At 47.9% G+C, this 13863-nt stretch overlaps 1 protein-coding gene across 8 annotated transcripts in view; it reads left to right on the top strand.

The window, feature by feature from the left end:
- Nucleotides 1-10431, top strand: part of TOX2 (TOX high mobility group box family member 2) — a 154745-nt gene extending 144314 nt beyond the window's left edge. For 4 of the 8 annotated variants that reach the window (XM_055266373.2, XM_055266376.2, XM_055266372.2 and 1 more), the window contains exons 6-9: nt 5574-5654; nt 6509-6904; nt 7526-7653; nt 9663-10431. In XM_055266373.2, the coding sequence (XP_055122348.1) occupies nt 5574-5654; nt 6509-6904; nt 7526-7653; nt 9663-9729 (672 nt within the window). In that variant the 3' untranslated portion in view covers nt 9730-10431. Of the gene's footprint in view, nt 1-5573; nt 5655-6508; nt 6905-7525; nt 7654-9461 lie in introns of all 8 variants that reach the window. The other 4 variants (XM_055266374.2, XM_055266377.2, XM_055266371.2 and 1 more) reach the window with 2 other exon arrangements.
- Nucleotides 10432-13863: the final 3432 nt, after the last annotated feature.

Below are 13863 nucleotides of genomic sequence, written 5' to 3'. Positions count from 1 at the left end.
TGAAATAGCGTAAATAAAAACAATCACAACTTCTGGAAATTAAGGACACACTTAGAGAAATGCAAAATACACTGGAAAGTCTCAGGAATTGAATTGAACAAGTAGAAGAATGCACTTCAGAGCTCAAAGACAAGGCTTTCAAATTAACCCAATTCAACAGAGACAAAGAATTTTAACAAATGAACAAAGCCTCCAAGCAGTTTGGGATTATGTTAAATGACCAAATCTAAGAATAATTGGTGTTCCTGAGGAAGAAGAGAAATCTAAAAGTTTGGAAAATATATTTGAGGGAATAATTGAGGAAAAATTCCCTGGCCTTGCTAGAGAGCTAGACATCCAAATACAAGAAGTTCAAAGAACACCTGGGAAATTTATCACAAAAAGACGGAAAGGAAAACCTATCAGATTAACAGCAGATTTCTTAGCAGAAACCCTACAAGCTAGAAGGGATTGGGGTCCTATTTTTAGCCTCCTTAAACAATTTGCCAAGAATTTTGTATCCAGCAAAACTAAGCTTCATTACAGTTCTTTTTTTCAAAGCAATGCTGAGAGAATTTGCCACTGCCAAGCCAGCACTGCAAGAACTACTAAAAGGAGCTCAATCTTGAAACAAATTTTCAAAATACACAAAAATGGAATATCCTTAAAGCATAAATCTCACAGGACCTCTAAAATAATAGCACAATTTTTAAAAAACCACAAGGTATTTGGGCAACAAATAGCACAACGAATGGAAGAATAGTACCTCACGTCTCAATACTAACACTGAATGTAAATGGCCTAAATGCTCACTTAAAAATACAGAATGGCAGAATGAATAATAATTGACCAACTGAGTATCTGCTGTCTTCAAGAGACTCACCTGACACATAAGGACACACACAACCTTTAGGTAAAGGGGTGGAAAAAGATACTCCATGCAAATGGATACCAAAACTGAGCAGGAATAGCTATTCTTATATCAGACCAAACAAACTTTAAAGCAACAGCAGTTTAAAAAGACAAAGGGACATTATATAATAAAACTAGTCCAACAGGAAAATATCACAATTCTAAATTTATATGCATCTAACATTGGAGCTCCCAAATTTAAAAAACAATTACTACTAGACCTAAGAAATGAGAAAGATAGATAGCAAAACAACAATAGTGGGAAACTTCAATACTCCACTGACAGCACTAGACAGGTCATCAAGACAAAGTCAACAAAGAAACAATGAACTTAAACTATACCCTACAACAAATGAACTTAACAGATATTTATAGAACATTCTACCCAACAACTGCAGAATATACATTCTGTTCATCAGCACATGGAACATTCTCCAAGATAGACCATACAATAGGCCATAAAACAAGTCTCAACAAATTTAAGAAAATAGAAATTATATCAAGTACTCTCTCAGACCACAGTGGAATAAAACTGGAAATCAACTCCAAAAGGAACCCTCAAAACAATGCAAATACATAGAAATAGTTAAATAACCTGCTCCTGAATGATTGTTGGGTCAACAATGAAATCAAGATGGATATTATAAAATTCTTTGAACTGAACGATAATAGTAACATAACCTATCAAAACCTCTGGGATACAGCAAAAGTGGTGCTAAGAGGAAAGCTCATAGCATTAAATGCCTACATCAAAAAGTCTAAAAGAGCACAAATAGACAATCTAAGGTCACGCCTCAAGGAACTAAAGAGAGAGAACACACCAAACCCAAACCCAGCAGAATAAAAGAAATGACCAAGATCAGAGCAGAACTAAATGAAATTGAAACCAAAAAATACAAAAGATAAACAAAAAGCTGGTTCTTTGAAAAGATAAATAAAACTGATAGATCATGAATGAGATTAACCAAGGAAAGAGAGAAGATCCAAATAAGCTCAATTAGAAACAAAACATGAGATATTACAACTGATACCACAGAAATACAAAAGATCATTCAAGGCTACTATGAACACCTTTATGTACATAAACTAGAAAACCTAGAGGAGACGGATAAATTCCTGGAAATATACAACCCTCCTAGATTAAACCAGGCCAATAACAAGCAGTGAGATTGAAATGGTAATTAAAAAGTTACCAACAAAAGAAGTCCAGGACCAGATAGATTCACAGCTGAATTCTATCAGACTTTTAAAGGACACTATTCCACAAAATAAAGAGGGAATCCTTCCTAAATTATTCTATGAAGCCAGTCAATCACCCTAATACCCAAACCAGGAAAGGACATAACAACAAAAAAAACTACAGGCCAATATTCCTTCTATGCCCAAAATCAGCATAGAAGGGACATACTTTAATATAATAAAAGCCATCTATGATAAACCAGAGCCAACATTATAGTGAGTGAATGGGGAAAAATTGAAAGCATTCCCCTTGAGAACTGGAACAAGACAAGGATGCCCACTCTTACCATTTCTATTCAACAGAGTACTGGAAGTCCTAGCCAGAGCAATCAGACAAGAGAAAGAAAGAGCATCCAAATCTGTAAAGAGGAAGTCAAAGTGTTGCTGTTTGCTGATGTTATGATTGTATACCTAGATGAACACGAATGCAAAAATCCTCAACACAATACTATCTAACTGAATCCAGTGGTGTATTAGAAAGATAATCCACCATGATCACGTGGGTTTCATGCCATGGATGCAGGAATGGTTTAACATACACAAGTCAATAAATGTATACCACATAAACAATTTAAAACCACATGATCATCTCAATAGACACAGAAAAAGCATTTGACAAAATTGAGCATCCCTTTGATTAAAACCCTCAGCAAAATCAGCATAGAAGGGACATACCTTAAGGTAATAAAAGCCATCTATGATAAATCCAGAGCCAACATTATACTGAATGGGGAAAAGTTGAAAGCATTCCCCCTGAGAACTAGAACAAGACAAGGATGCCCACTGTCACCACTTTTATTCAATGCAGTACTGGAAGTCCTGGCCAGAGCAATCAGACAAGAGAAAGAAATAAAGGGCACCAAATCAGTAAAGAGGAAATCAAACCGTTGCTGTTTGCTGATGGGATCATCATATACCTAGAAAACCCTAAAGACTCATCCAAAAAGCTCCTAGAACTGGTAAATGAATTCAGCAAAGTTTCAAGATACAAAATTAATGTACACAAATCAATAGCTCTGCTATACACCAACAGTGACCAAGCTGAGAATCACATCAAGAACTCAACCTCCTTTAGCTGCAAAAAAAAATAAGATAAAAATAAATAAATAAAATACTTAGGAATATACCTAACCAAGGAGGTGGAAGACCTCTACAAGGAAAACTACAAAACATTGCTGAAAGAAATCATAGATGAAACAAACGGAAACACATCCCATGCTCATGGATGGGTAGAATCAATAGTGTGAAAATGACCATACTGCCAAAAGTAATCTATAAATTCAATGCAATTCCCATCAAAATACCACTGTCATTCTTCACAGAACTAGAAAAAACAATCCTAAAATTCATGTGGAATCAAAAAAGAGCCCTCATAGCCAAAGCATGACTAAGCAAAAAGAAATCTGGAAGCACCACATTACCCAACTTCAAACTATACTATAAGGCCATAGTCACCAAAACATCATGTTACTGGTATAAAAATAGGCATATAGACCAATGGAAAAGGATAGAGAACCCAGAAATAAAGCCAAATCCTTACAACCAACTGATCTTTGACAAAGCAAACAAAAACATGAAGTGGGGAAAGGATACCTTATTCAACAAATGGTGCTGGGATAATTGGCAAGCCACATGTAGAAGAGTGAAACTGGATCCTCATCTCTTACCTTATACAAAAATCAACTCAAAATGGATCAAAGACTTAAATCTAAGACCTGAAACCCTAAAAATTCTAGAAGATAACACTGGAAAAACCCTTCCACAGACATTGGCTTAGGCAAAGACTTCATGACCAAGAACCCGAAAGCAAATGCAACAAAAACGAAGATAAATAGATGGGACTTAATTAAACTAAAAAGCTGCACAGCAAAAGAAATAACCAGCAGAGTGAACAGACAACCCACAGAGTGAGAGAAAATCTTCACAATCTATACTTCTGACAAAGGACTAATATCCAGAATCTACAAAGGAACTCAAATCAGCAAGAAAAAAAACAATCCCATCAAAAACTGGGCTAAGGAGATGAATAGACAATTCTCAAAAGAAAACATACAAATGGCCAACAAACATATTAAAAAATACTTAACATCATTATGATCAGGGAAATGCAAATCAAAACCACCTTACTCCTGCAAGAATGTCCATAATCAAAAAATAGATGTTGGCATGGATGTGGCAAAAAGGCAACACTTTTACACTGTTGGTGGGAATATAAACTAGTACATCCACTATGAAAAACCGTATGGAGATTCCTCAAAGAACTGAAAGTAGATCTACTGTTTGACTCAGCAATCCCACTGCTGGGTATCCACCCGGAGGAGAAGAAATTATACAAAAAAGATACTTGCACACATGTTTGTAGCAGCCCAATTTGCAATTGCAAAAATATGGAACCAGCCCAAATGCCCATCAATCGAGTAGATAAAGAAAATGTGGCACACACACATATATATATATATGTACACACACACACACACCATGAAATACTACTCAGCCATAAAAAGGAAGGAAATAATGGCATTTGCAGCAAACCTGGATGAAATTGGAGACAATTATTCTAAGTGAAGTAACTCAGGAATGGAAAACCAAACATTGTATGTTCTCGTAAGTGGGAACTAAGCTATGAGGACGCAAAGGCATAAGAATGATACAATGAACTTTGGGGACTTGGAGAAAAGGATGGAGGTGAAGGATAAAAGACTATACATCAGGTACAGAGTACACTGCTCAGGTGGTGGGTGCACCAAAATCTCAGAAATCACCATTAAAGAACTTACTCATGTACAAAAAATTTTTTTAATTAAGAGTTCCAAGAGTAGCAAGAGGGCTCACCAATATGTGATCATTTTGTCTCTGCGTGCATCACATTTGTGCTTGTCTTATTGGCCAACACAAGTCACATAAGGCTAAGGTCCAAGTCGTTCGCACCTCCTTGTTTCTACCAAAAACCATGGAAAACAAGGAGGTGCGAACAAACTGGGACCAATCCTACAATAACATATGAACCTAGGTCTAAAATTTTTAATAAAAAATATTAGCAAACCGAATCCAGACTAACATACTATGAACAAGTAGGTTCATTCTAGGTTGTGAAGGTGGTTCAGCATTAAGAAATCTGCACTGTGCTGGCTCAGAATGGGGGCTTCAAAGGGCCTTGTCTTTCTGTGATCAGTTGTACTGATATAACCTGGAGGCCCAGAGAGGTGAAGCATGTTGGCCAAGGCCACACAGTGACTTGGCTGAGGAACTGGGATACGGCCTGGTCTCCACAATTTCTCTGCAGCGCTCCCAGAAAGGGGCCAGTGGCTGGCTGACTCAGCTTCTGACCCCACCACCCTCATCCATTCATGATCCTTGAATCCATACCTTCCCACCCCAGGACCCTGCACCGCATGTCCTCTGTAACTTTCTCTCCAGTGTTGCTCATGTGTTGACTCTTCCAGGCCTATAAGAGGAAGACAGAAGCAGCAAAGAAGGAATATCTGAAGGCTCTGGCAGCCTACCGGGCTAGCCTCGTCTCCAAGGTAACACCCGGAATCTCCAGGCACAGCCCTGATCAGAGTGGGGCCACTTGAGGAATGGAGCAATAACTGGGGCCTGTGGGAAGGGCCAGCACCCCAGGTCTTAGAAAGGATGGGTCAGACCTAAATGGTCATGTTTGCAGGGCACCTACAGTGTGCCAGGCTCATTCTGGGCACTTTATATGCATTTCGTTGGCTTCTTCCAACAAGAACCCAACACCCAGAGGGGTTGAGCAACTTGCCTGAAAAGATCGAGTTTGTTAAAGTGGCTGCACCAGGATTCAAACCCAGTTTTGCCAGTTTTATGTGGCCTTCACTTCTGACCACTGATGGGGCTTGGGACATGCTACCCCAAAATATGGCACCTCCTCACCACACCATCGGCCTCCTCTGTCAACATCAGCAATGTAGGAAGCTAAGTGTGGCTGTGGATGCGTGGCCCAAGTGGAGGTGGGTGTTGTTCCTGTTACAGAGGAGATGGCATCCAAATTGGTCCATAAAAGGCCAAGTAAAAGGCGGTCCAAAGTCAAGGGAACAACATCTGCAAAGGCACAGAGGCTGGAAGGAGCATGATTAGAGCTGGCTCAGTGGGATAGTGCTTGTCTCACTGGCCAGGCTGAGGAGCATGGATTCCCCCATGGGCAGGGGAGCCCCCCAAAGATAAAAGCAGTGGGTGGCTGGATGGTCAGAGCCAAGGGGACTAAGGACCCTGTGCTATCTCTGGTTAGTCCAAGCTCTCTCCCAAGAGATCCAGCCAGCAGCCGTCTCAGTGGGTTGCAGAGCCTCCTGGCCTCACAGCCCAAGTTCTGGCTCATCCCTCTTCTGTTCTCCAGTGACTGATATCTGTCTCCTTCCAGAGCTCCCCGGATCAAGGTGAGACCAAGAGCACTCAGGCAAACCCGCCAGCCAAAATGCTTCCACCCAAGCAGCCCATGTATGCCATGCCAGGCCTGGCCTCCTTCCTGACGCCATCGGACCTGCAGGCCTTCCGCAGCGGGGCCTCCCCGGCCAGCCTCGCCCGGACGCTGGGCTCCAAGACTCTGCTGCCAGGCCTCAGTGCGTCCCCGCCGCCGCCACCCTCCTTCCCACTCAGCCCCACACTGCACCAGCAGCTGTCACTGACCCCTCATGCCCAGGGCGCCCTTCTCAGTCCACCTGTTAGCATGTCCCCAGCCCCCCAGCCCCCTGTCCTGCCCACCCCCATGGCACTCCAGGTGCAGCTGGCGATGAGCCCCTCACCTCCAGGGCCACAGGTAAGCAGGGAAGAGAAGAACAGCCCTTCTGTGACCGTGTGGGGAGGGGAAGCAGCTTTGCCCTTTCAAACCCTGGCCCTGCCACTCACCAGTGATACAACCTCAGCCTTGGCACCCGACCTCTCTGAGCCTCAGTTACCACATCTAGGAAGTGGGTCTCGCACACCTTACCTGAGATGCACTGGCTGCAGTGAACAGTTCACAAGTTGCCAGACTGACTCTTAGGATATTCCAGTCCCCTCTTCCTGCATCCTCAGCCCTAGCCCTGGCCCTTCCCAAAGCCTTCGAGACCTTACTCCTGCTAATTGTTCCACGGAGATTGCTACAAGGTTCACATGGCCCTTAGAGGTCATTGGGCTCAGTAATTCCATTTTACAGATTGAGAAACTGAGGCCCAGAAAGGGAAAGGCCCTGAAAGCCAAGTCCTTCAGCCCCTGATTCAGCCAAGACAAGGGTTGAACATTTTGGAAGGTGCTCTACTGGGAGCAAGACAGCAGCCCTGGAGGCAGCATCTCTTCCATGTGGACACCCCTGGACACATGGGCTCCCACCCCGGGAGGCCTGGGACAGTCTGCCGCCTCATCTCTCCTTGGCTCACGGCCCCCTCCTTCCCCACTGTAGGACTTCCCGCACATCTCTGAGTTCCCCAGCAGCTCGGGATCCTGCTCACCTGGCCCATCCAACCCCACCAGCAGCGGGGACTGGGACAGCAGCTACCCCAGTGGGGAGTGTGGCATCAGCACCTGCAGGTTAGTCATCGCCCGTCCCTGCCTTTGTCCTGCCGGCCAGGGAGAGTGGGAAAAGGATGGCCAGGGATGGGAAAATGGCCAAGGGCAACGTCGACAGGGGAGAACCCTGCAGTCACTGTCAGCCCTGCCGAGGGGAATCGATATCTCAGATGACACTGCAGAGCCAGGCCCCAGAAGGACTCTGCTGGCCTGATGCTGAGGCCTGCTTGGGAAACTGACTAGTCTTCAGTCTTGCTGCTTCTTCCTTGCTTCTGTTTTTTTCACAAGTGCTTCCACATGACATTCACAGATGAGTCCTGCATCTTAGGCCGGTTCCCTAGAAGCAGAGCCTGAGGCAACAGGGATTGGGTGCCTTTGGGGATGCACTGGGGAAAGCTTGCAGGAGAAGGGGGTGAGGGAGGCAGGATGGGGTGGGGGAAGGAGCTGAGGGGGGATGTGGCCTCAGCTGAAGACTTGCTTCTGCCTCATCCCATAGGAGCCCTGGAGCATGAATGGTGCTAGAGTGGCTCCCACCTGGAGGGCAGGGAACTGGTTTTTTGAACCCCTTCATCAATCAGACCTTGGCTGTGGGCTGCCCCGGGGCGGGGGGAGTGTAGCCCACTGGGCAGGGCAGCTCCCAAGACTAGAACAGCTAAGAATGCAGGACAGGGGACCTCAGTGGGACATGGTGGGAGAAGGGACCCACTGTTTATCCCAAGGAATTACAGACATCTTAGAGACCCCTTCCCCCTGCACCCCAGTGTCCTCCCTGGTCCTCCTGTGGTCCTCCTGTCTCAGGCCTCTGTTCATATCTTGCATTCAACCTTTCAAATCCATGCTAACACCTCCCTCTAGAAAGTCTTCCTGGATCCACGCCACCCCAACTCCGGGGAAGAGTGACCTTTCACTGCAGCCAGCAGGAGTGGGAAAATGCAGTGAGGAGGGACACTTGCTTCTTAAACCCGCCAGCCGGGTTCCCATTCCCTTGGCAAAAACGAGTCCCGCAGCCACACCTGGGGGACGTAGTGCCAAGCAGCTGTCCCAGCGATAGCGCCACACCCTGGAAGGCACAGCACACTTGTCGGGTGGCCACCTTGCTGCTGAGAACCGCTGCCCCCAGCCCTACCCTCGGCCTCCCAGCACAGGGCTTGTTCCTCTGCTGATCCCGCCAGCGCCCTTGGACGCTGAACAAGTGACCACTGCGCATGCCCATTTCTGACATGCCTGAAGTGAGATTCTACGTGGGTGGGCGGACTCAGCTCAGCAAGAATCCCTTCCCTGCATCCCAAGCAGGTGCAGACCCTCCTACCCCAGCCCCTTCCTGTCCCCAAGTTTCCTTCTCAAAAGTCAGAATACTTAGGGTATGTAGGGGAGTGTCACACAATGTCCAAGCTGCCTGAGGCTGGCCCATCACATCCAGCATGGAGGTCGGACTCCAGCAGAGCCCTATTTTAAAAACATAAAAAGCACCTGTCCTCCCTTAATTCAGTTTGAGATTTACAAATTCCTGTGATTAAAAACCCATGTGAGAGCAATGGTGACATCGGCATGCACCTCGATGAAAGACAGACACACTACTGCCCTTTCACCCAGAGCTGAGGACCGGGTGGTCCCCTGCTGGGTTTCCAGGAGGGGTTTGGTTCTGCTTGGTGCAGAGGTGGGTGAGGGTGGGGGAGCAGCTGCAAGTCCCTCATTCAGCCACAGAGGGGCAGCTGAATCCAGTGGCTGGGGTGGGGGTGGGGGTGGGGGCGTACAGTGCAGGGGTCCTGATGCTCCCCTGGCCTGGGGAGGTACCCAACAGCTTTGACAGCCCCTCCTCTCTCTCACAGCCTGCTCCCCAGGGACAAATCGCTCTACCTCACCTAATCCCACCTCCCCCACCATCCCTGAGGCTCGCTGGAAGGCACTGCTCAGAGCCTGAAGGGCTGACAGCAGAAAAGAGGCCCTAGCCAGAGGCAGGTGGCCCATCGGAGAGAGCAGTGAGACACCCATTGCCCGGGGGCTGAGTCTCTTCCTCAACCTCCCACCAGACTCTGCAGAGGCAGCCCACTGCCCGCCGCCAGCCCAAAGAACCTGCAGGAACCTTCTGCCCGCTGACCTGCTTGCTCCAGGGTAACTGTGGACCCTGTCCTCGCCCTGCGCACGGTACCCTATGTCTGGACGCCCGGCCCCAGCCCCAGCCCCAGCTCACGTGGGCTGCCCCTGGTGGGGTCACTCACCAGCGGACACCCACCCCAGATGCATGGGCCAGAGGGCCGGCCCCCGGCATAGACGTGCACATCGGTTTTCCAGTGTGAACAAAAGATTACGAAACCTAGAAACTGTTGGTTCCGTGTAAGTAGTTGACTACGTGTTTTAGAACTGTGCTGAAGACATCTGTAAGATTATTTTGTGGGGAAAAAAAGTAGTTTCCTTTAAGGTAAAAAGCATTTTATATGATCCTTAGCACATTTTTAAGTTTTATCTTAAGGGAGACGTGCACAAAAGCGGCTGCCAAACCGTTTCATCATCCTCACAGCAAGGACCGGACGCTTGCTAGCCACCCCAGAGCACCGCTCTCCTTTTAATCATGTGTTCATCTATTTTAAATTGCCGGCGACGACTTTTGTCTATTTATGAAGAAACCTTGAGAACAAAGTTGCAGCTTATCCTACCGTGTGCGTGGTTTTGGGGTTTGGTTTGGGTTTGGGTTCTTGACGTCGTTTGCAGCTGTTTCCTGGCCCTGGCGAGTGTCTGTCTTGGTGCCCAGTGCTTCTCTCAAATCTCTTTATAATAAAACTTCTGAAAAGCTGAAAACAAGTCTGTTTCTCCTTGCCCTTGGTGAGCCAGGGTTGAACCCCCTAAAGTGGCATAGAGCCCCTTGGGCCAGACGGACGCGGGTCGAAGTCTTGCTTGACCTTTACCAGCCCGTGTGGGTTTGTGTGTGGGTGATGGGACCACTCTGACCTCAGTCTTGCCCTCTAAGGGGGTAACAGTGGTACAGACCGGTAGGGCTCTTGTGATGATGAAAAGGGGTGTGGGCAAGAATGCCACCACACAGGAACTTGCAAGAGCTGGTGACAGTGGCGAGCCCTTCCTCTGGAGGATGGGGCCTCCCAGGCTCGTGGAGGTGAGCGGTGGGAATCCAGGGAGGAGGCCAAGGGGTTTTTCAAACCTCAGTGTAGGAAGCATCCCAGACAGGGGATTCTTTAAACCAGGTTTCCCAGCAGACGTTAAATGGCGATACTAACAACAACAAACAACAACAAAAGGCAAATAATAGTTGACTGTTTTAACTACATCTGGAAAAATACCAATTGCCTGGTGGGAGGCTGCAACTCTTGCACCCTGTGATGCAGCCATTTTGAGGTGGGGCAGGTGTCCCCACTCCCAGCCAGGCTCGGGACCCAGACAGAGGAGCCCCCACACTCAGGACAGCTCTCCCAGCCTCTCACCCTCCAATCACGGTAAACCCCCTCCTTCCAGATGACAGCCCAGGAGTGGGGTGCAGTTTCCCCACTGGAGGGCATTTTGTAATCCACTTTGAAAAAAGAAAAAAGAAAACCCCAAACAAACCAGCCACCTGCCGTCCCGTCAGCAGCAGCACTGCAACGTGCAGCATAAATATTTCATGTGGTTACAATTTCCTTTTCTATGTGGGGCTTGTCAGTAACACGACGGCTTAGACAGTTTAATATTCAACTCTTGCTTCCATGTTTGTGAAAACAGCATCACTGGGATCCACGCAGACAGCCCACAATGACAAGAGTACAAGGCCCTCCTTGTACAGCGGTGCTGAGGCGGAGGCCTGCTGCCACCCCTCACAGCTGCACCAGGAGCTCAGGAGTCCTTTCCAAGCATCCACACACCAAGGCCACTCCTTCTAGGCTGCACGGGACACTCAGCAGAACCTGAGCGCCCTGCCTGCAGATATCAGGGACTGTCGCACGGGTGTGTTCTGGGGCCCGGAGAGTGAGAATAGAGCCTAAAGGCCAATTTCAGGGACATGGAGTGGACAGCGACTGTCTTAGTCCATCCTAGCTGCCACAACAGAGTGCCATGGGCCAGGTGGCTCACAGCAACACAAACTGACTGCTCAGTTGTGGAGGCTGGGAGGTCTAAGGTCAAGGCGCTGGCAGCTTCAGCGTTGGGTGAGGGTTCACTTGCTGGTTCGTAAATGTCCATCCTCTCGCTGTGTCCGACAGGGCAGGAGGGGAGGGCGCTCTCCAGAATTTAACAGCGCTCACCCCAATCCTGAGGGCTCCACTCAGTCACCTTCCGAAGGCCCCGCCTCCAAATACTGGCCCATTGAGGGTTAGGATTCCAGTAATCAAATTCCGGAAGGACACAATCATTCAGTCTGTAGTGCCGACTGCAGTAGTTGGCACTGGTGTCCCCCTGTCCCCAGGCTCTTCTGTTGCCAGAGTCCATCCCCAGGTCCTGAGTGCCATCCCAGTCATTGCCCACCAGAGCTGCCACAGCTAATGGAGACGCCAACTCTGTGGTCCCATTCACAACCCGAGTCCCCGGGAGCAGCCTGAAGCCGCCTCCAGCGGCAGCACCATCCTTGCTAAGCTCCTTCCCCGTACCCTGCCCTGCTCTGAGGATGTGACTCCCTTCTGAGAGCACCCACTTAGAAAATCATTTGAACCAGAATCCCCATCTCAGGCCCATGTGTTTCTAAGGCAACAGCCTACCATACTGCCTATGCCCATGGCCCAAGTGGGGCCACAGCAGTATTTCTCCAAATGTCTCTGGCTCTGGCCTTACCTGCAACTACAAGACTTTCAGCCCCAAAACAACCACCCAAGCCCCACTCCAGGGGCTTCCTCCTTCCTGGGAGGCAGTGTCTGCTGCATGTTTTCTACTCCATCCTGCAATGATGGTGGCCACGACCCACAGAGCCTCCAAGAACCCAGGGTCACACCGGCTGTAAAAGCACTGGGGTCTCTGCCATGGGCTCTCCCACTCCCCATCCCTGTGCTCCCAAAGCTGCCAGCCCTGGGTCCCCCAGCCTTGTCGTGGGCCAGGTTCTCCCTGCAGCATCCTCCACCTGCCAGGGCCAGTCTGCAGCTAGGTCCAGTCTGTGGTCGGGGTCCCTTACACTTTGAGGCTTCAAGTTATTGCTGGACCCTAGAGCAGTGGCCCCAACAGTGTGAACACCTTTAACTCCTACCTGCAGCCTGCAGCCTGCCCCCACTGCCCACAGAGCTGACCCAGGGAGCAACCCCACTCACCCTTCCCAGGGCCAAGCACCTCCCTCAGGTTTCTCCATCTCACACCTCCCCCTACAAATGCATCTCGGTCCAAGCAGGAGGCACGACCTGGGCAGAGGCTGAGACCGCGCCCCAGCCCCACCCCCACCCCCACCCCAGAAGGCAGGCATGGCTAGTCCCAAAATTGCCCAGTAGTAATTCCTCCCTGGAGGGATACATAGAAATTTTTACACTGGATTGGAATGTGGGCAACATGGCACAGATTAATTTTTTGATTAATTTTCAGAGTTCGCGATGCTAAAATTCGATGCGTTCATTCAGCAAGAATACAAACAACAGAGCAGCTCTTCTCTGCCACATAGCACATGCATACATACATCAGTTAGCATGGAATTATCTGTTCTCAGAAGTTTGAAGTAACTCCCATGCAAAAAAGATCTGATGTGCTGTTACAGATTCAGGAGTTTTAAAAAATTGTTCAACCCATCAGTTATTAACCAGCTCTGCTTCCCAAATTACCCAAAACGAATAACCTCAAGCCCACTAAACGCTGAAGGGTAGTCAGTCAGAGTGAGAGGCAGTGTCGGGGCAGTGGTTAGGAGGGAGGGCTGGGTCACAGCCTGCCTGGGAGAATATTCGCTTGGCTGCCTACAAGTTGTATGAGCTCAGGCAGGTTTCTTAACTTCTGTTTCCTCATGTCTAACTTGGAGATAATAGTCTCCTTTTCCAAGGGCTGTTCTAGTAACAATGAGTTAATATAGATAAGTCCTTAAAATAGTATTATTTCTCATTATTATATAATAATATTTAATCTCTGCACCAGAAGGTCAAGTTTCTTGCATCCTGTACTATTCAGGATGTGCTAGGCTACGCTGCAGAAACAACTCCCATCTCAGCAGCTTAACCCAACAGAGTTAATTCCTCCAAGCCTCCTCCAAGCCACCAAGAACATTTGGGGATCCAAGGTTCTTCTCTCTGGTGGCTCTGCCATCCCCTTCACCCTCGGAGCCCTCCCTGAGTCTTCTATAGCCAGCCA

This window comes from Symphalangus syndactylus, chromosome 24 (genome assembly GCF_028878055.3).
Source record: "Symphalangus syndactylus isolate Jambi chromosome 24, NHGRI_mSymSyn1-v2.1_pri, whole genome shotgun sequence".
NCBI lineage: Eukaryota > Metazoa > Chordata > Mammalia > Primates > Hylobatidae > Symphalangus > Symphalangus syndactylus.
Note: the sequence above shows the minus strand (reverse complement) of the source record. Positions and strands in the feature narration are given on the sequence as shown.